The sequence below is a fragment of the Toxorhynchites rutilus genome, chromosome 2 (genome assembly GCF_029784135.1).
Source record: "Toxorhynchites rutilus septentrionalis strain SRP chromosome 2, ASM2978413v1, whole genome shotgun sequence".
NCBI classification, from domain to species: Eukaryota; Metazoa; Arthropoda; class Insecta; order Diptera; family Culicidae; genus Toxorhynchites; species Toxorhynchites rutilus.
The window spans coordinates 36,515,960-36,542,392 of record NC_073745.1 but is presented as its reverse complement, the minus strand read 5'-3'; the positions used below and the strand labels follow the sequence as shown (position 1 = coordinate 36,542,392).

The 26,433-nt window shown below is 41.3% G+C and overlaps 4 protein-coding genes, 1 long non-coding RNA gene and 1 pseudogene across 5 annotated transcripts in view; 3 read left to right on the top strand and 3 right to left on the bottom strand.

The window, feature by feature from the left end:
• Nucleotides 1–4,809: 4,809 nt before the first annotated feature.
• On the bottom strand, nt 4,810–7,773 carry LOC129770963 (origin recognition complex subunit 3). Its single transcript, XM_055774173.1, has 5 exons — nt 7,239–7,773; nt 6,581–7,182; nt 6,252–6,525; nt 5,102–6,192; nt 4,810–5,042 (listed from the first exon to the last, which is right to left on the bottom strand). Exons 1-5 carry the CDS (start codon nt 7,263–7,265, stop codon nt 4,946–4,948), a joined length of 2,091 nt encoding a protein of 696 aa, XP_055630148.1. The 5' UTR covers nt 7,266–7,773; the 3' UTR covers nt 4,810–4,945.
• Nucleotides 7,774–7,935: 162 nt separating this feature from the next.
• On the top strand, nt 7,936–9,739 carry LOC129768861 (uncharacterized). Its single transcript, XM_055770795.1, has 4 exons — nt 7,936–8,072; nt 8,130–8,243; nt 8,303–8,596; nt 8,656–9,739. The coding sequence occupies exons 3-4, from the start codon at nt 8,440–8,442 to the stop codon at nt 9,060–9,062; spliced, it is 564 nt and encodes a 187-aa protein (XP_055626770.1). The 5' UTR covers nt 7,936–8,072; nt 8,130–8,243; nt 8,303–8,439; the 3' UTR covers nt 9,063–9,739.
• A 1,611-nt stretch (nt 9,740–11,350) lies between these two features.
• On the bottom strand, nt 11,351–12,482 carry LOC129765664 (uncharacterized; annotated as a pseudogene).
• A 1,565-nt stretch (nt 12,483–14,047) lies between these two features.
• Nucleotides 14,048–14,682, top strand: LOC129771539 (uncharacterized). The gene is made up of 3 exons (XR_008742398.1): nt 14,048–14,148; nt 14,492–14,614; nt 14,670–14,682. It is a non-coding gene; the product is annotated as an uncharacterized LOC129771539 (long non-coding RNA).
• Nucleotides 14,683–14,968: 286 nt separating this feature from the next.
• LOC129771532 (cell surface glycoprotein 1-like) lies at nt 14,969–24,870 on the bottom strand. Its single transcript, XM_055775279.1, has 3 exons — nt 24,686–24,870; nt 23,252–24,621; nt 14,969–16,474 (listed from the first exon to the last, which is right to left on the bottom strand). The coding sequence occupies exons 1-3, from the start codon at nt 24,743–24,745 to the stop codon at nt 15,043–15,045; spliced, it is 2,862 nt and encodes a 953-aa protein (XP_055631254.1). The 5' UTR covers nt 24,746–24,870; the 3' UTR covers nt 14,969–15,042.
• The window catches only part of LOC129771536 (MAP kinase-activated protein kinase 2), a 50,095-nt gene continuing 38,780 nt past the window's right edge, over nt 15,119–26,433 (top strand). The window contains exons 1-2 of the mRNA XM_055775285.1: nt 15,119–15,178; nt 15,243–15,332. The gene's annotated coding sequence lies outside the window, so the exon portion shown is untranslated. The remainder of the gene's footprint in view (nt 15,179–15,242; nt 15,333–26,433) is intronic.

The following is a 26,433-nucleotide window of genomic DNA, read 5'->3' as shown; positions in this document are numbered from 1 at the left end:
ATGGGTTCATAACCTTACACCGGATGAGGAACCGAAGAGATAATAAATTGAAGCGATCTTTTAGTGGGAGTACGCCTGCCAAAACCTCGAGGCTCATGGTATGCGTTGAGGGCATACATCCCAACGCAATACGGAGACAAAGACACTGAATTCGCTCGAGTTTAATTAAGTGTGTTTTGGCAGCTGATTGAAAACAGAAACTGCCATACTCCATCACTGAGAGAATAGTTGTTCGATACAACATTATAAGATCTTCGGGATGGGCTCCCCACCAGGTGCCGGTAATTGTACGAAGAAAGTTTATTCTTTGTTGACATTTTTTACTCAGATACCTAATATGGGCCCCCCAAGTACATTTGGAGTCGAACCAAACCCCATTATACTTGAATGACATAGCATGAGTGATCGGTTTACCCAAAAGTTGAAGCTTTGGTTTTGCTGGTCTATGCTTCCTAGAAAAAACCACCATCTCTGTTTTCTCCGTGGAGAATTCGATCCCTAGCCCAATGGCCCAGGTTGAAAAATTGTTCAAAGTATCTTGTAAGGGTTCTTGTAGGTCGGATTCTGTTGATCCTACGACAGAGACCACTCCATCATCTGCAAGTTGTCTTAGGCTGCAATTTTGTGTAAGGCAATTGTCGATGTCGCTTACATAGAAGTTGTACAAAAGGGGGCTTAAACATGAGCCCTGGGGGAGGCCCATGTAAGAGACCCGACTTACTGCCGAATCTCCGTGAGAAAAGTTCAAATGCTTCTCACAAAGCAAGTTATATAACATATTATTCAATAGAGGCGGCAGACCCCGAGAGTGTAATTTGTCTGACAAAACCTCTATTGAAACAGAATCAAAGGCCCCCTTTATGTCCAAGAATACTGAAGCCATTTGTTTTTTTCCGGCGTAAGCCATTTGAATTTCTGAAGAAAGCAACGCAAGACAATCATTCGTCCCCTTGCCCCTGCGGAACCCATATTGTGTATCTGAGAGTAGGCCATTCGTTTCAACCCATCGATCAAGGCGAAACAAGATCATTTTCTCCAACAATTTCCGTATACAAGACAGCATTGCTATTGGGCGGTACGAATTGAAGTCGGACGCGGGTTTTCCGGGTTTTTGAATAGCTATAACTCGTACTTGTCTCCAATCATCTGGAACAATATTATGCTCCAGAAACCGATTGAATAAATTCAACAAGCGATGTTTCGCCACATCAGGAAGGTTTTTCAGCAAGTTGAACTTAATTCTATCCGATCCCGGAGCAGAATTGTTACATGAAAGGAGAGCAAGAGAGAATTCTACCATCGAAAACTCGGAATCAAGATCGCACCTATCTTGTGGTATATCTCGAATAATTTTTTGCACAGGAGCGGAATCAGGACAAACCTTCCGTGCAAAATTAAAAATCCATCGATGTGAATATTCTTCGCTTTCATTCTCATGTTTTTCGATTTCTCATGTTTCGAGCCACTTTCCATAATTTTTTCATTGACGTTTCTCGTGACAAACCTCCCACGAAATTTCGCCAATACGCACGTTTTTTCCCTTTGGTCAAATTTTTGAACTGATTCTCAAGGGTTAAATACGTTTGAAAATTTTCAGGGGTTCCACGTTTCCGAAAAGCTTTAAATGCATTCGATTTTTCTACATAAAGCTTTGAACATTGGCTATCCCACCATAGATTGGGAGGCCTTCGGCGAATGGTGGAACCTGGGATGGGTTTCGTTTGAGCGCGAACCGCGCTGTCATGGATCAAACGAGAAAGGAAGTTATACTACTCCAATGGAGGTAAACCATCTCTGGAATTGATGGCTAGAGTAATCGCGTCTGCATATTTTTTCCAGTCAATCTGTCTTGTGAGGTCATATGCCATGTTTATAGATTCAGAAGAATTCGACCCAATGGTGATGGAAATTTTGATTGGCAAGTGATCACTACCGTTGGGATCCTGGATTACATTCCACTTGCAATCTAACGATAGTGAATTCGAGCAAAGCGAGAGGTCAATAGCGCTTGGGTTAGCAGGAGGTTTAGATACCCGTGTTGTTTCCCCAGTGTTCAAAACGGTCATATTGAAACTGTTACAAAGGTCATATATCAACAATGAACGATTGTCGTCGTACTGTTCCCCCCAGGCAGTTCCGTGAGAGTTGAAGTCTCCCAAGATCAATCGTGGCTCAGGAAGGAGTGAGCACATGTCATCAAGTTGTTTGCGGCTAACCGCAGCTCTCGGAGGCCAATACAAGCTGACAATACAGAGGTATTTGCCTCTGATGTTTGCATGACAAGCAACAGCTTCGATCCCTCCAATAGATGGAAGGTCAATTCGAAAAAATGAGTGGCACTTATTGATCCCCAATAGCACCCCTCCGTATCTATCATCACGGTCCAAGCGTATAATATTAAAATCGTGGAAAGAGAGATCATCTCGCGAAGAAAGCCAAGTTTCGGACAGAGCAAAAACATCACAATTGAAGTTATGAATTAAAAATTTGAATGTATCCAATTTAGGGATAAGACTACGACAATTCCACTGTAAAACAGTGATATCTCCGACCTCTCTATTTGAATTAGACATCAAGAGAGATAATCATTGCAAGGAGGGGCCATGTTTGCATCAATTGTTGCAAAATTGTCTTTAATACTGGAAGCATTGATATGACAATGGTTCTGATGGAGTCGGAAACATTAAAGCATGTGAAGATTTGAGCCACAAGGTCAGTCAACTTTATAAATCCCGATTGGGAAGTTGAACTTGACGGTAAAATAGGGACAGTTGGGGTTTTTGATGTCCCTTCGAGTGCTGGGTCGTTCGAAGGTGAATTATTCCCACGGAAGCCAGGAGGAACCTGATTTTGCTTGTCCGCTGCACTCGATTTTTTAGGCATGCTAACAGAGGGTATAACCGGAGGGGCTTGTCCTTGAACATTGGGAGTGGTCACATTTTTGCGCCGGGGATTCCCTTGGAAGATGTACGGTGTGCCCTCGTTAGCTGTATCCGCTTCCATTTCGTCAACTGGCAGCGAAGCGAAGACATTGTTTGCGGTTAAAGGTTGTTGCTGTTGGGCCAATGGAGAAGCGCCCTTTAAAATTTCAGCAAAAGTGCGCTTCGAGCGTTCCTTTAAAGAGCGCTTCTGCTTCTCCCAGCGACTCTTGTAAGTTTCACAAGCCGAGAGCACGTGCGGAGTTCCTCCGCAATATGGACACTTTTGCTCAATCGCACTGCAGGATTTGTCCACATGTTGCTCTCCGCAAGTGGCACAGCGCTCCTTGTTGGCGCAGTAAGCTGCTGTGTGACCAACTGACTTGCATTTCAGGCAAGTCATGGGCTTTGGCACGAAGAGTCGCAGCGGTAGCCTCAATTTGTCCACCATAACGTAGTCAGGGAGGGCGGAGCCAGCAAAAGTGACTCTAAACGAGTCGGACGGCGTAAATTTCGATTCTTTTCCTTCCTGGGAAACTTTGCCGAGTTGTCGGCATTCTAAGATTTTAACCTTAATCAAAGGCAGCTTTTTAAATCTGCCATCTCCTTCCATAATTGATTTGCACGTCAGACCCGTTTCGGTTATCACCCCCGAGATTTCTACGTCATGGGAAGGCACGTAGACACGATATTCCAGGGTAAACCTCTGGTCGACGACAATACCGTTTGCGTCTTTCCGATCAGCCACTACAACACGCAGTTTGGTCGGTCTAACCTTCGAAATTTCTGTCACGGAGGAGTATCTTGCCAGATCTTTCATGATCTGAATAACATTAAGTGCTTTTCCGTTTGGCTTAGGCCTGAAGAAAACAACCCACGGACCAGTTCCAGGTGCATCTTCAGGATAGACCTTGACACGTGGAGAGAAGACAACAGGAGGAGAAGGAGATGACGAGGATTCAAGGGGATCGGGGACAACAGGATGGGGAGGCGAAATCTGAGCTGGGGTAGGAGCGAGGGGGGTTGGAGAGGAGATATTTGCAGGTTTTTTAGAGGGGGGCTTGCTAGAGTTAGCAGACTCGTCCCCGGACGAAACATCCTCTGATGTAGGAACGCGTTTAAGTGTCTTCGCTGTTCCTTTATTAGAACTTTTTTCAACCAGAGGGGAGTCATCATCAGAGATCTCCATATCTGGAGATCCTCCCCCTCCTTCTGCCATTCTGTAATTGGTACTTATATTCTAATATTTTGTTTTTAATAATAATAATAATAATTAAAAAAAAATTTAAAAAAATAAAAATAAATCTTATATCTTATTTATTTCTATTCACCACAATGCACCCCAGTGCTGATGAACTGGCAACCGCTGCTTGCTTCTCAATCGGAGCGCTTGAGCGCTCGGCACTATCACACACCACTAAGAAGTGATGCTCTCCTTCACACTGCTGTAAGTGAGCAGCAAATCGCGCTGGTATTGTGTGCGTGCAACTGACCACCGATGTCCGACTTCGATTGCGATGGCGACAAATCGGCGAAAACTGAAAGCCGGCTGGCCTTGCCAGGCTTTGATGATTCTGCTTTTCTCACTAATTCCGAGTTCACACTGCGTTTTACGATATTTCGAACAGTTCGAAAACGCGCGATAAAAGCACACCCGGGCTATAACAAAAAAATAACAGCCAACGGTAACCGAGAACAATGCTTTAACAGAGACGTTCACAGCACATGACCGATTACTCGAAGCTTATGCCGAAGAATGATTGAATTAATTGGAACGGACTGATTTTCGCGCATAATGTACTATGCATGACAGTAATCTAAGTAAGTTTTTTTTTATTCAGTTTGAAACTAACCCAGTTTCAATAACGAATTCGCTATAAGACAGTAACAATTTGCTAGTCGAAATAATACACGAGTATATTAAGGATTTCTCCGAACATAATATCAATTTTTTGAACGCTGAGATGCAATAAATAACAATAAATGCAAAAAATAAATAAGATTTTCGTAACAATGGACGAAAGATCTCACCAAGTCAATCGTGTGACATGATCAGTTTTCTTCTTTGAAGTTTTGATGAATCCAAGAAATTGCAGTTCAGCAACTGCTCGAGTGAAGCGAGCTCTGTAGAAGAAATATATATAGTAGAAACTGAATACATACTTCATTCAAATGGAACATACTGTATCTTTGGATCCAATTTGGAGTCCTCTGCATTGCTCTCATCGACCACAGTCCGAAACGCTTGCAGCCAATCAAACAGATTTATCATTCGACCACACTCTAAATGCAATTTATATGCCACCGATAAATCCGGCAGAGTTGGAACCAAACTTCTGTCGTCATCCAGCTCGCAACATTCGCACTGGAGATAGTAGTGGGGATTGTTAAGCGCAGTGTGAACCGCTGCACGCGGTACTCCAACAATGTGTCTCCGAACGGTTGCCGCATCGTTGAAAACAAAAAGTTCAATCAGCGGTGGGCCGCAACTGAGAGGGCGCAGATATTTGCGGAAAACATTATTCGTTAAGTAAGAGACAAGACTTTGTACGCATTTGGTGAAAGCAGATTCCATTTTTGGCTGACGAGCGGCACATAAAAGTTTTTGTTTCAGTTCCTGTCGGCCCATATTGGGCGATACGATTGAACCTAAATTCATCTCGCTGGCATTCTCTGAGATAAATTCCATGCCAGCTTGGGCGATTTGACTCGCGAGATTCTCCAAGTCATTGTTCATTTGCTCCAAAGGCTCTACCTCGAAAATGGTCTCTCCCCGAATGCTCGCCTCGTCATTCCACTCCGTGTACTTCAAAATCACCTCCAGCACGTTCATAAGCTTGCTCAGAATTTCTTCTTTAGACATAAAAGCCACCAACTGCATGCACTCCTTATAGTCGCTTGTTTGGGTGACGTCGGTCGAGATACAGTACGCATACAGTTCCCTCAACTGCTTGCCAAGTGGGTTTTTCGGTAGATCTTGTACCAGTGCTTGCAACATCTCCAGCGAACAGTGGAACGTGAACCAGAAGTTGTGTACCTCAATCAACATGGAAGGCAGCATCCGTCGTAAGTAATCGTCTTTCGTCAGGAAATCAACGACTTCCTGTGGATTATCGAGCGATTCTATCAGCGGTCGGAATGACAGCAGCTGTCGAATGCTTTCAACATCCACCGCACTCAGTTGTTCGACAGCTTCTTCGAGCTCTTCACGATCGTTGGCCACACTACACAGAGCGTAAATAGCTCCCTGGAAGTAATGCTCCATCAGAGCATACTGAATGAAAAATAATCATCAATTATAAACGTTCGGAAGATGAAGACTCGAAGAATTACCTTGAAACCTTCGATGAAACCTTTAACTGAGAAATCGTAAAACAAAAAGATATCCACCAGCAATTCAAACATATTGCCGGATAAATGAAACGGACAGTACGGTGTTAGAAAAACATTATCGAGTATTTTGTTCAAATTAACAATGGACGGCTCGGACTGGAAAATACTCAGCTTTATCTTGCTTGTTACGTGATAGGGCAGCACACTGTGAACCGTACCAATGGAAGTAGCTATACCGAAAATCAAAACGAACGGTAGATCTTCCGCGTAAGAACTGAAAAGATTATATTCTAAATGTTTCTCGTCAAAGCTTGCGAACCCATACTTACTTCAAAATCAGTATCAAATCCTGCAGCACATCCGGACTGAAAACCTCAAAGTCTGGCATAATAACGCACAGATTGGGCTTGCGATCCAGATGTTGATGCTTCTCATGATACCACGAGCGCAGTACACGCAAATTCAACTGATTCCTTTTGAGTCGCTTACTTTCCCCATCATCGGAAGCACGCTGTTCCTCAACGAAGCCGGACACGATCGTCTCGATGGCAACCTTTACACTGGGACAATCTCGCGATTGGACGAGAACCACCAGTGAGAAAGTGTTGTTCCTTATGTTATCCGCAAGCGTTTCGAACTGAGATAAATGGTCGATCTGATTGATGCCAGTCAACAGCGCAGCGGTTGGTAGGACCCCACTGTACTCGAAGCTCTGGTAGCATCCGCCGACGAATCCGAGCAGATTGTCCATAATCTTCTCGTAACTGCTCGTTTGGAGCTTGTCTAAGTGATTTCGAATTTGGGACCACAGTTTATTGTAGTTACGGTACCAGAATGCACTGGTTGTTGCTTTATCCAGTAGGTTTTGGCATTTTTGTGGTTTTCTACGAGACTTCGCTTTGGTGGCGCCGTTTTTGAACACAAATATTCCCTGAAGAGATCTGTTTAATTTGAAGTTATTTATTATATTAGAAAACCTGATCATACCTTTGAAACAGATATTGTAGGATCCATTGTTCTCAGAGTTAATTATTGAAATTAAGTGTTGAAAATTGAATCATTTGTTGAGAAAGCATACAACAGCGAAAAGAATAAACGAATGCAAACGAAACGCTGGCGAACAAAACAAATTGAAAAACGCGCCATTGGGTGCACTAGCATATGATTTCTATGTAACTTCGAGAACGCGCTCCATTTGATTATACACTGAACAAAATTCATAAAAGTTGTTTTTGAAATTGTGACCATATCGTTTCAGTAAACTACGAGAAAACATACGAAGTGAATTCAAGAACAACGTTTGACTGTCGAACCTAAACGCATTCAAACGAAAATGGGAGTGGACTAGAGATGAGCAAACCGTTCATGAACTGTTCAAAAGAACGAGTTCACCAAAAAGAGTGAACGGACGGTCGTTCTTTTCTACTGGGCAACAGTTCATATGAACTACATATCCGGTTCAGAACGAACTGACCGCTGACTGAACTGTGTATACAGTTCAGTTCAGAAGGAACTGTGTACGGTGAACGATGAACTGTGTATGCAGTTCAGAACCAGTTCAGAACGAATTGTGTACGATGACCGCCGGCGGAACTGTATATGCAGTTCAGAACGAACTGACCGCTGGCTTAACTATGCATACAGTTCAGAACAAACTGTGTGGGGTAATCCAAGGTGCTATACTATAGGTGGACCGCAATGTCAAAATTGCTGTTCGGCCATTGCTCGTGAAAAAACAAATTTGTTTACAAAACATATCATATCTTTTGGTGACAAATGCATTCGTTGGCAAAATAGCTGCTCGCGCTTCACTGTAGGCAGGTAATTTTCTGGATTTTTTTGTATAACAATTTCTCATAATTGCTTCTACTTTTTCAGATATCTACAATCAGCGGTCGAATTAAAAACAGTGCAGAAGGATGTTTTGAGTATATTTTACCTTCTAGCCGCGCAATCAAGGAAAGGCTTCTTTTCAAGCAAGCAGCGTTTTTCGTATGTGGTTTTATTGAGCATTTAAAAGAGAGTGTTATTTTTTTTTGTTTTATCACCAGGGCAAAAGCATGAAATAGAATCGTACGTGGTACGAATTTATCGGCACAATCTGATCAAGGACGGAGGCATCATCAAACGGAAACTACGCGAAAAACTTTTCGAAGAGATAAAACTGCGCCGCAACACTCGTGTGAAAATGGACGAGTTGGGCTGGGTGCTGATGAACCACAATTTGATAACACGTAATGAGCCAATCCAACAGCATGCCAATGGTAATCGACCAAATCATTTTAAATTGAACATGGAGCGGTTGTGCAACCTACTGGAGCAGCAAGAACAGAACAATCACGCTGGTAGGTCGGTTTGATATATTTATTCCGCTAAAGAATGATTATATTTGTTGATTTTTCAGAGTTGACTTCCAAAAAGCAAAACAAATTCCTGCGTATGCTGGATGCAATTTTACAAAACGACATAGTTTTGAAGGAAATTAAAGAGATGGTAGCGGCGAATCGACTTCTATCGGAAATTCGTTATGTGACTACGGTGGAACGTATGCTGAAACACAATTTGGACCCCTCTTTGCGCTGCTGCTTTGTATGCCGAGAGTATTTCCGCACTGCCGATGAGTATACCAGTCATTTCGAAAAATTGCACGGTGAGAAATTTCTTATTGTTGCAGCGGTGGATCGATTTCAGACTTGTCAAAAGTTCAACGTTCTACATCACTACAATGCCCTTAATCCGGTGACAATATTCACGATTTGCAACGTATACCACACAGCCCTAATAAAAAAAAACAAGAAAAGACGGGTCTAATATTTTACAATAAAGTCTACAATCTACCACTTTCCACGAAAATCGGAGAACCACTATATCGGTTAGACATGGAATGGCTGATACATATAAGGCAGAAAAAATGTTTAACTTTGGAATTCAACATCCTATATTTCCTCGTACCATTAAGTTCATGGTGCATTTGATGTCGGTCATCGTAACTGCTTCTATGGAAATGACGTGAGCATATGATTTGATTTTTGATTTTTATCTCCATCTCGGAGAAAAGTGTGGTAAACAATGTCCGGGTTATTTTTCGTTATGAGAACCTTGTTTCCACATCCTTTTACTGCACAATAATACGGCATCTGAAGTAAATAAAATATTCACAATATAATTTTGGCATGATAGAGAACCGCGAGATGAACGATTATCTGTGGAGGAGTTGGACAACAGATTTCTTAGACTTATAGCACTTTTATCACACTCACAAGCTAATCAAATCCTCACTGTCCCCCAAAAATATTGAATATATAATTTTTTTACCAAAATATATATTTTATGAAGGCACGTAGCTTGACGGGGCCGTGAGTCCAATATTTTAACAATTTTTGTCTTACAACTATGTTAGTAATATGTAACCGATTACTCGCGGTTGGCTCGAGGTTAGTATTACAAAGATCTCATAATTGGGATGTTGCAGTCTCCAGTACTATGTATGTGTGGCCGACACGGGATACTTCCTATTGGAGCATAACTGACCATTGATCAGCGACGCCCCCCTAGTCTGTACCTCATATCAATCGTGGTGCGTCTCTCTTGACTCGAGGAATCCAGGGTAGAATGGTCACTGGACGGTACAATCTTCAGCTCGTGTAGAGTTGCCATGAGCGGTACAACCTTTGGCTCTTGTTGAATGATCAGTGGCCTCCGACCTGTGTATCTGTAAAGAGTATGTGTATGTTTAATTACATTACATGGAGCGGTTATAATATATAATATAAATACCTTATTGCAGCTCTAGTACACTATTTTTCACGAATATATATTTGCTTATTTCTTTCTTCAGTTGTTTTCCTCAGCGAGTTGATATGAAACCATAACGACACAACCAAACAAAAAGTAAACAATGCAGAAAGCTACGTCTCGCAACTCGTCTCACGTATTGTCATGAAAGTGTCAAGAACGAAACACCTATAGTTTAGCATCTTGGGGTAATCAATGTATAAGAGGAAAGAAAACGAACGAGTGATAGATGAATGGTGCTGCAAGGTAAATAGTCCTCAAATTAACGAAGGGAAACAAACGATAGCCCCATGAAACAACAAAAATAAGATGTCGGTATTGTCGTTTTCATAATAAATTGAATTGTTTGATTATTGATCAAACAAAATTATAATTTCATATTTTTAAGTTGGGAGTAAACATTTCAGTAAGATCATATGTAAATCGACCTCATCAAGAAAATACAGTCGGAAACGAAATGTTCCAAATAGTCTTGTTAAACAGTAAATGAATATTCGGGTCGCTGATATGAAACATTTTATCTATCATATTATATTGTGCTCCATAATTTTGAGATAGGCGTTCGCGTTTTAGTATAGTTTTACTATAGCAGTTATTGCCAAACATCGTAAGAAGAACACGCAAAGCTAGTTTGTGCTTAAAAAAGTAAATCACGGTTCGAACTAAATCAAAATTTCAAAATCAAAGTTTGATATAAGATATTTTTCACAAAATTCGGACGAATAATTATTTGCTTATAAAAAGCATTTTATGAATGAACAGAACAGTCCTACATAACATCCCACACTCTTTTATACTTGCTTTGACATATCCCTCTACTGTGCGAAAGAGTGAGTGAACTGCTCAAAAGAACTAGTTCTCTTAAATGAACGGTTGGTCAGTTAACGGTTCATTGAAGTGAACCGTTTTGTCCACAATTCGTTAGAACGTTCGTAATGGAGACTTAAGTGCTATTCACATACAACATCCACGTCACGTTCACTTCCCATCACGTTACGTTACGTCAGTAATTCTACCATGCAATTATAATGAAAACATACTTTAATTGACAATTTTTACCTCTAATTGAACATTTTTGTAAACATTAAGTTCGGGGCCCAAATTATGGCCCCACATTTAAAGTCGCCACCAGTCGCGAATGTCCAATTACTGGTCAAAATCGCTTCCAATGTGACACTGAGTGGTGCCTCGGCATATCCCATTATAAGTAACATACTTTACTTTTTATGCCAACATATCTCTTAGTTCCAAATTTCGGAGTGAAACTCATTCGCGACTAGCTGAGAGAAATGGTCTATATATTATTATTGTTGAATAAGGGTCGGAACTACGGAGTTTAAGCAATTGAATTCAATGATTTTCATTGAATTTTACAAATTTTAGAACTGATTCTAGGCATGCTGATTCGAAAGAGGGCATTGCAATTTAAAATTGTTGTAGGTGGCGACACCATGAATAACATTAAATAAATCAATCGTTTGACATTTGACGTGACGGTGCTGGTGCAAGCATTGACTGCATGTGTGAATTGGTGGAGACGCTGACGGAACGTTGACGTTTTTCTCCGTAACGTTCTGTGGGAATCGGCGGACAGCTTTTTGATGACTTCCATCAAATCGGAAGGTTCCTCGTCAAGGAAGCCGTCGTCGTGAGAGCGGCCACTTTCCAGAAAGAGTGCCATGGTTTTTTCCGGCAGCCATTCTTACGTCAAGATGGGGTCTCTGAAGCATTCCGACGGATTTTTTGGATCGATGAGATCATGGCATTGTTACTGTTGACAAGGAACACCAAATCCCCCGAGAGAACTACCGTGAACAGTAGGGTCGAAGCGCTATAAGCGGAACTGTTAAGAGCAGCAGAATCGACGTTGCCACTACTCGGTGTGTTGTCTCCTTTGACATAGCTGCTAGAGAATATCATCCAAACTAAGGAAATCAAACAAACCCAAATCCATACAGCACTCGACCCGGACATTGTGCGAGGCGACGGTATAATGTGCGACCACCGACAGAACCGGCTTCAGCATGGCTTCGTCGATTTCCTTGAGCTGAATCACCAACAGCGGAATGATGAGGGCAGTACACGCTTGTTCGGCTCCCTTGCCCTTCTTGACGGACTTCTCGATCGCATCCACGTCATCTTACGGCTTTCGATCGTATCGAGGATGTAGTGATGTACCGGCACATCGTTGATTGCCTGAAATGCGTTTTTTCTGGTCTGTAGAGATTTGTCTGTGGAATTCTCGATAGCTTGAAAAAGTTTTTCCTCGTATTTCTCGAAGCCGCCTCCCTTTTCGCCACTTATTGGCCATAAAAAAATCCACACGACCAAGGCAATCCGTTACGTTATGATGCATTCGCGATGAAACCTAGGAACTAATATTAAATAAGAAAAAATAATCTCATATAGAAAATAATAAACTTACCTTTCGCCCATATTACGAAATGTTTACCTATGTTTACTTTCGGGCATGAATGCCAGACGCACAGATTGATCCATGTTGCTCGATTTTTTTCAATGTGTCTCAGGCCTAAAATTCATTGATTTATTTCGTTGGAATTAATGAAATAAAAAGAATGACAAACTCGGCTGAACAATTTAAATGGAAAATATATATTGCACAGATTTTCACTGATTTGAAAATAAATTAAGAAAAATAACAATAAAAAGATCTGGTATCTCTTTTGGCAGTTTTATTTGCCACTTGCCACTTTGTTTGCCACTCTTCAATTATCAACAGTGGCAAATAATGCCAAACATCAAAAATACAAAAAAAATTGACAGAAATATTTAACGTACGTCAGTACATCGTATGACAAATTGGTCTAAAAAAGTTTAAACAAACTAGTACTAAATGTTTGCTGGTCGTGTTTTGTGTCAAATATATCTGATCAGTACACGTGGATCAAATTTTATCTGTCAAAAATAGTCAAATATTTGACTTCGGTCAAACAGCACCCTGAATTTCCACCGTGGATTCGAATTGTTGGTGAATTCACCATACTTCACCGGCTCGATGTACGTGAACGCGAAAACAATGGTGAATATAGACGTCAGAATATAGCTCCGTATGTAGTCAAGGCGCCTAGAAGTATATCTTAAGGTGAGGCCGTTTCGTCGTTAAGTTGGCTAGGGGAGCGGTATAATAAACGTATTGTGTTTTGTTTACAAACAAAACACAGTAGACTTCCAATATGACTGAAGAATGGTTTTAGCAAGTTGACCCACCTTAGAATATACTTCTAGGCGCCTTGTATGTAGCAAGACGGGTCTATGGTACTAGGTGAGGCCGTTTCGTCACTAAGTTGGTTAGGGGAGCGGTATATGAAAACAGTACGGAAGAAAGCAGAAGGGGATTTTTTTCCTTGAAGTGTGAAAGAGACAGACTGATCACGAGCGAGCTTGGGCACAAGCGTATTGTGTTTTGTTTACAAACAAAACACAGTAGACTTCCAAGATGGCTGAAGAGTGGTTTTAGCAAGTTGACCCACCTTAGGATATACTTCTACGCGCCTTGGTATGTAGCTAAAGAAATGTAAACACAATCATTGCAATAACTACGTGAAAAATTTCAACGAGGTAGCAGCGTTGTGATATTTGTGCCTGTTTATCTCAGGGGTTAGACATCAATTGAATATAGGCTACCCAAAATCAAAATCAATATGGCGTCATTTGTTTACCAACATATCATTTGCGAAGATTGAATGCGCTGCTTTATTTCTAACTGCATGAGCTATTTTCATATTTCGGTTTCACATGGAGGTGTTCACATTTAACATGGAGTTCAAAGTTAGCCACTATTCGACTATATAACCGGACCGAGTTGTAAACAACAGTAATTGACAGAACCAAAATGTCAGTGAACCGCAGTAATATTGGGTACACTGACAATATGAGGGATTTGACGTTTTAGTCATACCCCTGGTTTATCTGCCGGTCTCACTAGTTTCACCCAAGATGCTGAACTATAGGTGTTTCGTTCTTGACACTTTCAGGACATGACGTGAGACGAGTAGCGAGACGTAACTTTCAGAATTATTTACTTTTTGCTTGGGAGTGTGGTTATGATTGTGGCTCAGCGTTATTTTTTGTCACCAACGCCGTAAGCTGATAGTACTCTTTTCCCCGCCGATGGGAGCCAAACAGAAGTACATTTTGCTTGGAAAGAAAGGCGAAAAGATATACTAAAACATCCTTCTGCACTGTTATGATTCGACAATAAAGCGCGAGCAGCTATTTTGCCAATGAATACATTTGTGACCAAAAGATACGACTTGTTTTGTAAACAAATTTGTTTTTTCACGAGCAATGGCCGAACAGCAATTTTGACATTGCGGTTCACCTATAGTACAACGCCTTGGTTTCACCATATTTCCTACACATTTGTCGTTATAGTATTTCAGAACAATAATTAGCTTCGTTTGTTATTATTATTTTTAATATAGATACGAACTACGCGCGTGATTCAAGTCAAACAATTTCATCCCAGGCTTCTTTGAAAGGGCAATATCCAAAACTTATCTGAAACACATCACGTGAGATAGGCAACGCAAATGGACCAACAAAAGGTATACTCATACATTTAAATGCTCACTGATTCTAATGTTAAACTTAATTACACAGAGCGCAACGAAGAAACTCAAAATAAAATACCTCCGAGAGACCCTGTCTCAGTTACGCTCGGAATTGATACGGATTGAGGGAGAAAATATTCAACTGGCCGTTCGGTATACCGATCTCATGAGTCAATACAACTCGATTACGACAACAACTATCAGTGCCAAGCGCAAAAGAGATGATACAATTCGACAATTGGTTTCGGATTACAGGATTCCTCCAATTACAAAAATCGATGCCTCAACTGAGGAATACATAAGACGCGTTGTACTGCCTTCTGCAGAGAAAGCCGTACAAACTGAATTGTGGTAACATGAAAACCTTTAGATTTTTTATTCAACAATCTCCAAATCGTAAACAAACACCGAATAAATAAGGCTCAGCCCGATTTCTTCACTTTGCGTTTTTTCTTCTTCCGTGTAACATAAACAGTGGTTTCTTCTTCATTATTAACCTCGATTCTGTACTCCCGGAAACTGCTCGACATAAGGATAACTCCCGGTGATTTAATGATGGTTGGTGATTCATGTTGTTTATGTTGAATAGTAGTATCCTGCTCAATGACTTCCTCATTTTCAGTCTCTATTAATGGCGGCACTGTATTGTTGCAGTCAACAGCAACTTCTTGCGAGGCAAACTCGATCGGAGGAGATGCAGATTTATTATCAGGTATGTCTGAAGATTCATCTCTGCGGTTCCCATCTTCTTTATAGTCTGGTAAGGGGGGGATGGGTGTTTTGCAAAATTCTTGGAGTTCAGTGAATGAACTCTTGCCTTCCGGACTTTCACTTCCGGATACATCTCTGCGTTTCTCATTTCCGTTAATGTCCGATGAGGGAGTGGTTGTTTTGCAAACTTCGTGGTGTTCAGCGGGTGAACTTTCGTCTTCAGGACCATCTCTTCCGGGCTCATTTGTGCATTTCTCATCTTCCTCAAAGTCTGGTGAGGGTGTGAGTGTCCTGCAAACTTCTTGATGCTCAATGAGTGGACTTTCGTCTGCCGGGTCATCTCTTCCAGATTCATCTCTGCGTTTCTCATTTCCGTTAATGTCCGGTGAGGGAGTGGTTGTTTTGCAAACTTCGTGGTGTTCAGCGGGTGAACTTTCGTCTTCAGGACCATCTCTTCCGGGCTCATTTGTGCATTTCTCATCTTCCTCATAGTCTGGTGAGGGTGTGAGTGTCCTGCAAACTTCTTGATGCTCAATGAGTGGACTTTCGTCTGCCGGGTCATCTCTTCCAGATTCATCTCTGCTTTTCTCATTTTCTTTAATGTCCGGTGGGGGTGTAAGTGTTTTGCAAACTTTTTTGTGTTCAGCGAGTGTACTCTTGTCTTCTGGTTTATCTATTCTGGATTCATCGGTGCGTTTCTCATTTTCGTTAAGATCAGGAGATATCGTGAGTTTTTTGCTAACTTCTTCAGTGAGTGAACGTTCGTCTTCCGGGCCGAAAAGTTTTGCCAATTTTTCGCTCATTCTAGTATCATTAGACTTTCCATCCTCACTTGTACGAGCAGCATGTGACAGTCTACGCTTGGGCTTGACCACTTCTTCGCAATACTTCTTTGGAACCGTTCTTCGCCGCTTGCTAGAACGGACTGGTTTTATGTCTGAAGCGGGAGGAGTTTTGTGTTCTTCCATAGAAGTCTCTGAAGGATTTTTGGTGTCGGCTGGCAACGAATTCGTCGTTTCGGAAGAACTTTCAGCATGATGTATGGGTTGAGATTTCTCTTGGCACGGTTTTTCCTCAACCGTACTCTTGATCGATGGAATCTGGTTTCTGGCATGATTGTCATCTGTATTCTCTAGGTGTATCCTGAGGAAGAAATAGAGAAAAGAAACTATACAATAATGTGTCAAAAATCCTGGATACAATAACTGCGAAAGCATTGAGAATGCCCCAATCGTTGCAAGACTCAATAAGACTCTGACAAATTACATATAATGACCACTAAATATAATAATGACTACTCGAACGGGCTTTGTTCTCTTAAATAGGATCATAAAAACCCCTCAGAAGTGTTGAACTGATTGATGAAGACTCACTTCCCGAAATCTACATCTTTCCAGCCTGATACTAATCCTAGCTATAATCTCAACGTAAAACCCTTTCGAAGGTGTTTCACAGAACCTGTGAGTGCAAAGGAGGTCGCAAATACAGTTTCTGGATGGGGTTTCACGAGGGCCAGAGCAGTAAACGAGATAAGATCCTTTCTACCTTATAAATATACAGGCACAGATGGGATTTTTCCAGTCCTGATTCAAAATGGAGAATCAAAGCTAATCGAGATATTTGAGGCAAGACTGATACTACACTTTGTCCAACATCTAGAAGACCTGATGGTGATCTTGCCTAGTGATCCCCGATAATCGTTCGATTAATCGATTAATCAAATACTACATACAGAAATCGATTATTAATCAAACTCCTAAACTCGTAAACGAAGCTCAATACCGTCAACGCGAACCGAGCTTCGTTTACGAGTTTAGAAGAGCGTAAAATATAATAATTGATTTTCAAGCGAAATGAACACTTTTTTGGTTCCAGATAGCTTTCTAGCAAATGAGAAATATTAGTCTAACTAATTATTTCTCTCAGTGTGACGATTAATCGATTATTTGAGGCGATTAATCGTATCGAATAACAAACTGCGGAAGAGTATTCGATTATCTGATGAACGATTAATTTCAAAAATCGGGGATTACTAATCTTGCCTCTGAACGCTTCAATTTATATTCTAGTGCATTGGTATTGATTACTACCATACACATAATCGCCCAATATTTCTCTATTGGGCGAAGCTCCGGCGCGTTGGGCGGATTCATTTCCTTTGGCACGAAGGTGACCCCGTTGGCTTCGTATCACTCCAACACGTCCTTTAAATAGTGGCACGAAGCGAGATCCGGCCAGAAGATGCTCGGGCCCTCGTGCTGCTTCAATAGTGGTAGTAAGCGCTTCTGTAGGCACTCCTTAAGGTAAACCCGCCCGTTTACCGTGCCGGTCATCACCAAGGGGGCGCTCCGCTTTCCGCAAGAGCAGATCGCTTGCCACACCATGTACTTTTTGGCAAACTTGGATAGTTTCTGCTTGCGAATCTCCTCCGGAACGCTGAATTTGTCCTCTGCGGAGAAGAACAACAGGCCCGGCAGCTGACGAAAGTCCGCTTTGACGTAGGTTTCGTCATCCATTACCAGGCAATGCGGCTTCGTCAGCATTTCGGTGTACAGCTTCCGGGCTCGCGTCTTCCCCACCATGTTTTGCCTTTCGTCGCGGTTAGGAGCCTTCTGAACCTTGTATGTACGCAGGCCCTCCCGCTGCTTGGTCCGCTGGACGAATGAACTTGACAAATTCAGCTTATTGGCGACATCCCGGACCGAACTTCTCGGATCACGTCTAAACTGCTTAACTACGCGCTTGTGATCTTTTTCACTGACGGAGCATCCATTATTGCCGTTTTTCACCTTCCGGTCGATGGTTAGGTTCTCGAAGTATCGTTTTAGTACTCTGCTGACCGTGGATTGGACGATTCCCAGCATCTTACCGATGTCCCGATGTGACAACTCCGGATTCTCGAAATGAGTGCACAGGATCATTCACGACGCTCTTTTTCGTTCGACGACATTTTTCCAAATTTACGAAAAATTGACAGTGAAGCATAGCCAACGAGATCTATACACTCTTATCTGATTATAAGCGAAAGCTGAAGATATAATTCCTAAAAATTAAATTTCTACAGCGTTTTTTCCGTGATGCAATTTGATGTGACACACCCTTTACTACGCAACCAATAATCGAAGCGAACGAATAATTTACGTCGATTAATCGATCCAAACCCACAGAAAAAAACGCAGTTTTATCCTGAAATTCAATCATTATTTTTGGTGCTCCCCTAGACTCGTGAACGAAACTCAATGCAGTCAATACGAATTGAGCTTCTTTTGCGAGTTTGGGGGAGCGTAGAAGATGATAATTGATTTTCAGGCGGAATGAACACTTTTTTGATTCCATATGGCTTTCTAGCAAATGAGAAATATTAGTCTAACTAATTATTACTCTCAGTGTGACGATTAATCGATTAATCGATTATTTGGGCCGATTAATCGTATCGAATAGCAAACTGCTGAAAAGTATTCGATTAGCTGATGAACGATTAATTTCAAAATCACTAGGGATTCCCCGTTTCCCAGGGGTCGACATAAAGGAAAATTGATTTTGGGGGTCGACGGAGTCTAAAAATCGACACTTTTTGATTAACACAACTTCTTATTAGAAACTTTCTAGATACTGCAGAAGTTGTTGTTACGTGAATATACTTGTTATATGAATGACTAATATTCTAGTAAAAAGTATTATTGTTGTAATTAGTAATAATAAATCAATAAGCTTGATATTCACTGAATAGCCGGGTAGCAAATATTGGTCGATTAGGTCGGATACCGGATAGTAACATTTTTGCCGGCTGAACGGAGTGGTATCATAATCACTTCATCCGAAAGACAAAATTATTCAATTGTTAATTATTGATCCAAAATACTGTTTCGATAGCTTACAAATTGTTTCGAAAACAGGCTATTGAAATCACACAAATCTGTACATAAGCTGGCGCCCGCTCGGAATTCCATTTAGTTGCAAAGTGACAGGAGAATGGTCTCGTTCACTCTCCTAAACAGTATGCTCTTCTCTCCCAATCCCATTTCTTTCTACCGCTGGACTGAAAAGAGGCTCAAGCAAAAAAACGAAGTGTCATTGGTAATTCGATAAAGATTGCGTAAAAATAATGCCATTGGCTATGGATTTGATAGCGTAGAAAATGATACGTTGACAAATCAAAACGGCCTAAGATTTATTGATTTCACTACCTCTAAGAATACGGCCGTGCGCAGTACCTTCTTCCAACACAAATTCCTCCATCAATACACCTGAAGGTCACCAAATCAAACAGAATCTCAGATCGTCCATGTTCTGATAGACGATCGGCATTTGTTGAAGAAAAAAACTGACATCGGAACCTATCGAGGCATTAACATCGATACGGATCACTACCTAGTGATTGTTAAGATGCGCCCAAAGCTCTCCGTTGTGAACAACATTCGGTACCGATGCTCGCGACGGTACAATCTTACGCGATTAAAGCGCGATTACACGAGAAGAACGCTGCGCGGGAGCTAATGCTGCATCAAGCTACTCAACTCTTCAGGGAACAGAAGCGCCGCCAGGAATAGGAATGGTGTGAAGAACTCGAGCAGCTGCACCGTCTTCTCATAAAATGCTAAAGTTCTACCAGAAACTCAATGAATCCCGAAAAGGCTTAAAAAAAGAAATAATGAAGGGAGTATCCTGAATAACAAACGTGAAGTGACCGAAAGGTGAAGACAGCACTTCGATGAACACCTGAATGGCGTACAGACAGAGGACCAAAAAATGAAGGAAGCGATTACGTTGGTGCAGTAAATAATGAGGATGTACCACGCCCAATGATAGGTGAAGTTAAGTTTGCCATCAAACAGCTTAAGAACAACAAATCAACTGGAAAAGATGGCATCGAAGCGGAACTTATCAAGATGGGCCCGGAAAAGTTGGTTGATTGTCTACGTCGACTGATTGTCAGAATTTGGGAAACAGAACAGCCACCGGAGGAGTGGAAAGATGGGGTTATTTGCCCTGTCTTCAAGATAGTCGACAAACTAGATTGTGTAAAACTTTCGTGCAATCATCGTTCTGAATGCCGCCTACAATGTGCTTTACCAAATCATCTTCCGTCGCCTATCGCCACTCACAAACAGGTTCGTCAGAGGTTATCAGGCCGACATCATCGAAGGTCGGTCTACTACGGAACAAATCTTCACCTTGCGCCGGATCCTCCTGAAATGCCTTGAATACAGAGTCCCAACGCACCATCTATTAAGGGGGTAGGTAGTACACTATGGAAACTTGAGAAAATAAAAATAGGTGGGTTATATCTATGATATAACCGCAAGGTTGACGTGGGACTTCCGTTGTCGTAATAAGCATTTGTATTGTATTGATTAAATTATCGATTGAATTAAACAACTTTCGAATTCAAATGAATTCAACATATTTTCAACATGTAAGATCAATTCATGCATTGTAATAGATTATGTTACTCGTTAAAAGTAAATTTGATGACTGTCCTTTTACGTTTGATATGATGCCTAGGACTACCAAATTATTTGAACGGAAGAATGATCAAACGATCATTGTATTTTACATTTCCCTATGAAATTGCGACTCATGTTTACGTAATTCTCGAACTGCAAAAGTTCATTCACCTCTAGTATCTTCTCAGTTTAGAAGTACGTTTTAGGGAAACATATTCCGGTCTGCACAATGACAAGCGAATACAAAAGTACTCGCAGCTTGTATATATTTGGAAAGCGGATTTCCCCAGGCATCTTTGTTTCGAAAACCATCTTGGGAAATCACAGCTCGGTGGGAACAAAATACCCCCTACTTGCATGTATATTTGCAAAGCGGATTCCCACAGGTACATATATTCTGAAGTCTGTGTTGGGGAAACCGTAAATCGGGCCAATCAACACTTGGCAGTTAGGGCGTTTAGATAACGCTTGACATTTTACAGTTATTCAATTGTTCATCTAATGAAAAATAATTATTTATTTATTGTGATAGACGCGTAGAAATATTTCCTATCAATTGATGCATACATCTTTCCGATCTGTTAAGAAATGTTCGAGTTATAAGCATTCGGAATCTTTAATTTTTTCCTGCATGTTCTGTGTTTAGGTTTTCAATTCACTCACCATATACTACGGTTAGACGTAGTCCCACGTCAATATTTCTGGCTTAAAATGTTCTCTGTAATGCCCACTTTACTGTAATTTTTGTCCCAGATTTTTCCGATGCTCCGTTCGGAAGCTACAAGCCGGAGTGGACCGGATTGCAACAATTTATGCGGAGAATCGGATAAGAAATGAATCGAACGAGCAGAAATGCGGATTCCAGAGGCAGCTAGAAGAGCCCGCAAGTCCAATTTGGCAACAAAAAAGCGGCAGGAAGATCACCTTTTCAGCGTTGGTGAGAGATCTACCTCCGGAACCGATTTCAACGAAATGGTGAAAAATCACTAAACTAAAGTTGGATGCAGTTCTACTTCAGGTGAATAAATTCACCGAAAATATGAATATATTCACTATATAAGTTCACGCCAGTGTAAACGGTTGATGCGATTTCTCCAAACCGAATGGGTTAAATGAACTGATTGAGAACTAAAGATGACATTTGAATTAGAAACTTAATGTAATTCATGTGAAATTGACGTTCATTTTGTAAAGGAGTGAGAGTTTTTCCATCTGGTTCTATAGTTATGAAACATTGGAATTTCTGTTTTTTGAATGTTTCGCGCCTGAACACAACAATAAAGATCAAATGACCAGTCTTTTAAATGAAGGTAGTTGTTGTATCCTACACTATATACTTCGATTCAACCGACTTCTTACATATCTCTGGAAACTCAGAAAAAATGGGTGGTTCTATGATCCGCCCCAAGATCCGAAGATGCATTATCAATGGGAGTTGTACCTACTACGGCCTCCACAAAAACTTGAGGTCAGACAGACTTAGCAATCGTGCGAAATGTGCCCTGTACAAAACGCAGAAAAGACCGGCTTTCCTCGACGGGCACGAAACGTGGACATAACTCGAATAGGATCTGCGAGACTTCGAGCAACGGGTGTTAAAACCCATCTTCGGCGGTGTACAGGAGGATGGCGTATGGAGACGACGGATGAACGACGAGCTCACGCAACGCACAATCGAACCCAGTATTCAGAATGTGATCAAAGTTCTATTCAGCGGGAGAGAGAGAGAGAGAGCTTGCGGTATTGAAGGAAATAAACAAGCAGAAGAACATTCCAGATGTGGCTAAAGCTTCACCCTTCACTATTCTGTGGAATTTCCGACTGTGTGTTTAAGAGTGAGCTGAAGAAATGGGAAGACCGGGAAGTGAATTGGATGGCTGAACAACTCAACCAGTCAAAAAAAAATGGTTATCAACATTTTGCCTAATCGACAAACGGTATGTGTACAAATTCAGTGAGTGAGAGATATGAACATGTATCTTCCAATGCATTTTTGAATAACCGAGCCAAAGCGTTATGTTAGTACCCACTTTTGTCCGTGTTCGAAAAACACATTCGGAGAGCAAAAAAAAACTCAACTTTTAATCGAAAATTCATTTGCCTCTTGTGTCTGAAATGACCATATTCCCAGACTCCTCAGTTTAGAAGTCTATGTTAGAGAAACATATTCCGGTCCGCACAAAGGCAAGCAAGTACAAAAGTACTCGCAGTTTGCATATTTTTACAATGCCGATTTCCCCATGCTCTCTTGTTTTGAAGTTTGTGTTGGGGGAGCCGTATTTCGCCGTTACTCTGGTTGCTCCTTTTTGTCGGCACAATTTGAGGAGTACAAATCTGGCCAATCAAAACGTGTCATAAGCTTGAAGCGTCGTAGAAAAAATGGGGACATACCACAATAGTTCAAAATAAGGAACGCTATGGTTTATACCCAACAAAGGGGAAAAATGTGTCAATGCTTGAAAATAAAACTTACATTTGCTGGTGACCGGAATTCGCTTTTGGCGAAGCCTCAGGTGAAACCACTTCACCATCCTCCAATTCCTCAACCATCGAAACAACGGCAACTTTTTCATCAGCAGCTATTCGTCGCTTACTTTCTTCCAATCGTACGATTTTGTCAGATTTCTTAGTTTTCAAATCCCGGCTGCCACTTAGCGCAGGACTATCGTCATCGGTAGAAATATCGGATAAATTCTTGATAATGGGCGGTTCCGGCGGACGAACGACTGATGATGGCTCAGAAATGTTGAGATTTTCCAGCAATTCATCTGCGGTTTGAGGACACTGATTTGTTGGAGCGGTTTGAGTCATAGCTTCCCCAAACAGAGCCATCATCTTCTGTTCTAGCTCTTCACTAGATTTCGGTGATGACGTCGATGGCAATGCTGTGGTTCCTATTTCGTCTGATTGAATCAGCTCAGGTTTCATTTTCTTCTTTGGAGATTTTCTACACTTAATAGCACCCGATGGAAGTGTCCTAGGTGGTTCATTTTCAGCTACATCCCACATTTCCGATTCACTAGGCTCGAGCAAAGCTTCACCCTTTGTAACCTTCTTCCTACGGTGGGTACTCGAAAGTTCACTCGGTGGTGATTGACTTCCACATCGGCCAATCTCTTTGACGTATCGATCCAATTCTCTATTGTTCATTGGAATAAATGGTCGACGCTTTTCAACATCCAATGCAGAATCCTGAATACTCGCTTGGTCTGTCCCAACGCGAATGGGACTATTGAATCGCACAGGTGAACGTCTTCCCCGTGCCAACTCCGATCTTCGAAACTCGTGTCGTGCTCTTTTCTCTTGCTCCCGCTCTTTGTCACGGTTATGTTTACGGGGAAATCTATTCCTTTCGAGGATTCTGCGATGTTTTCCTCGAAATATCCCATTTCTATCAGGAGGACTAGGGGGTCTTCCCCCGTCTCTAACCCTGCCATTTCGTACTTTCTTCTCGGGACTTTGTTCCCGTTCCATTGATCGAATTCGTTTTCTGTTTCCCTTGCCAGTTTCTATAGCACATTCAGCGACGACCTTTTCCGTTTGACACCCACTGTCAAGCATACAAATCAACGTAGTCTGAACTGCCTTGTCGTGTTTTCGCACGCTCCTTCCCTCACCAGTACCACGCCTTCGAAACGCTGCATTATCTTTTTCCCGGCGTATGTCCGCAATAACTGCATCTTTTCGTTTCAATTCAGCTTTCGCTGTGAGAAGAAGCGATGAAATGTTTTCCAATAAAATTTCATTTTTCTTCAGGAGCTCCTTCTTGTCGATCTCCTTCTGATCAATTTTGGATTTCAATTCCTCGATGCGTTCATGCAAGTCCTTAATTATTTTGTTTTCCTTCATACAAAAAATAGAAAAAGTACAAACAGACGCTCGAGTACAGCAACAAAAAGTATAATACCTTGTCTGCGCCGGCTTTGAATTCATCCAAATCGCCGTAAATATCGAATTCTTCGTCCATTGCACTGTTAGAATGAATATTTACCACAAAACAACTAAATTTTTGCTGGAATATTTGTTGAACGGTTTTTATTTATACGAAATCGGTGAGTTTATTTTTGTTTTGACGTAATTTGGCGCCCGATGAAGAGTTGCCAGTTTTGTTATGCAGTGTTGTTATTTTTTCCATGGCGCCTAGAAGAATATCCTAAGGTGGGCCAACATGCTAAAACCACCAGGGGGTAGACATCAATTGAATATAGGCTACCCAAAATCAAAATCAATATTGCGTCATTTGATTATCAACATATCATTTACGAGGATTGAAATCGAAAAATGCGCTGCTTTATTCTAACTGCATGAGCTATTTTCATACTTCGGTTTCACATGGAGGTGTTCACATTTAACATGGAGTTCAAAGTTAGCCACTATTCGACTATATAACCGGACCGAGTTGTAAACAACAGTAATTGATTGAACCAAAATGTCAGTAAACCGTAGCAATATAGTAGTACACTGGCAATATGAGTGATTTGACGTTTTAGTCGTACCCCTGAAAACCACCAGGGGTTAGACATCAATTGAATATAGGTTACCCAAAATAAAAATCAATATGGCGTCATTTGTTTACCAACATATCATTTGCGAGATTGAAATCGTTGAAATCACGGAGATAGTAAAAATAAAGAAAAATGCGCTGCTTTCTAACTGCATCTAACTGCGATTTCAAACGGAGATGTTCACATTTAACATTGAGTTTGAAGTTAGCCACTATTCGACTATATAACGAGACCGAGTTGTAAACAACAGTAATTGACAGAACCAAAATGTCAGCGAACCGCAGCAATATTTGGTACACTGGCAATATGAGTCATGAGTTTTAGTCATACCCTTGTTCTAGAGTTATCAGTGATGCCATGTGCGAAGACATGTGTTCATCAATGCGCCTGGAAGTATATCCTTAGGTGAGGCCGTTTCGTCACTAAGTTGGTTAGGGTAGCGGTATATGAAAACAGTACGGAAGAAAGCAGAGTGGAATTATTTGCCTGTAGCGTGAAAAAGACAGACTGATAACGAGCGAGCTTCGGCACTAGCATATTGTGTTTTGTTTACAAACAAAACACAGTAGACTTCCAAGATGGCTGAAGAGTGGTTCTAGCAAGTTGACCCACCTTAGAATATACTTCTAGGCGCCTTGGTGTTCATATTGCAGACATTTGACATATAGGAAACGGGTTTAAAACGCACCTACCGTGTAAAATGACCCGCTTGAAATTCTCGAAAAGCAGTAAGAATATAAATTCAGAATGATGTAAGGCGTGTAAGGCGGCTCGCACACCGCAGCAATAAGCAACTAGCAAACTGCAATACGCAATATACAACAGACAACATATTTTGTTGTTCTTCGCATACCAGAGCAATAAAAACCCATGACATTATGCAAACTATCGGCTTAATGTACGAAACTTGTCAAAATATGGACGATAAGTTGCTCTTCAACCGATATTGCTCTGTGAAGGCGAGAGCGATATCGTATTGCGTCGGTGTGCGAGATCAACAAAAATTAAATGGAAAAATCCATTGGCGACTAAGTGACTTGATCAATTCTCTATTCATCAACTTTTTGTTTCGTTTATAACTCTGCTACAAAAACGTTCCAATTTGAGTTTACTAGAGAAACCGACGTATGAGGTCCTAACCTATCGTCCA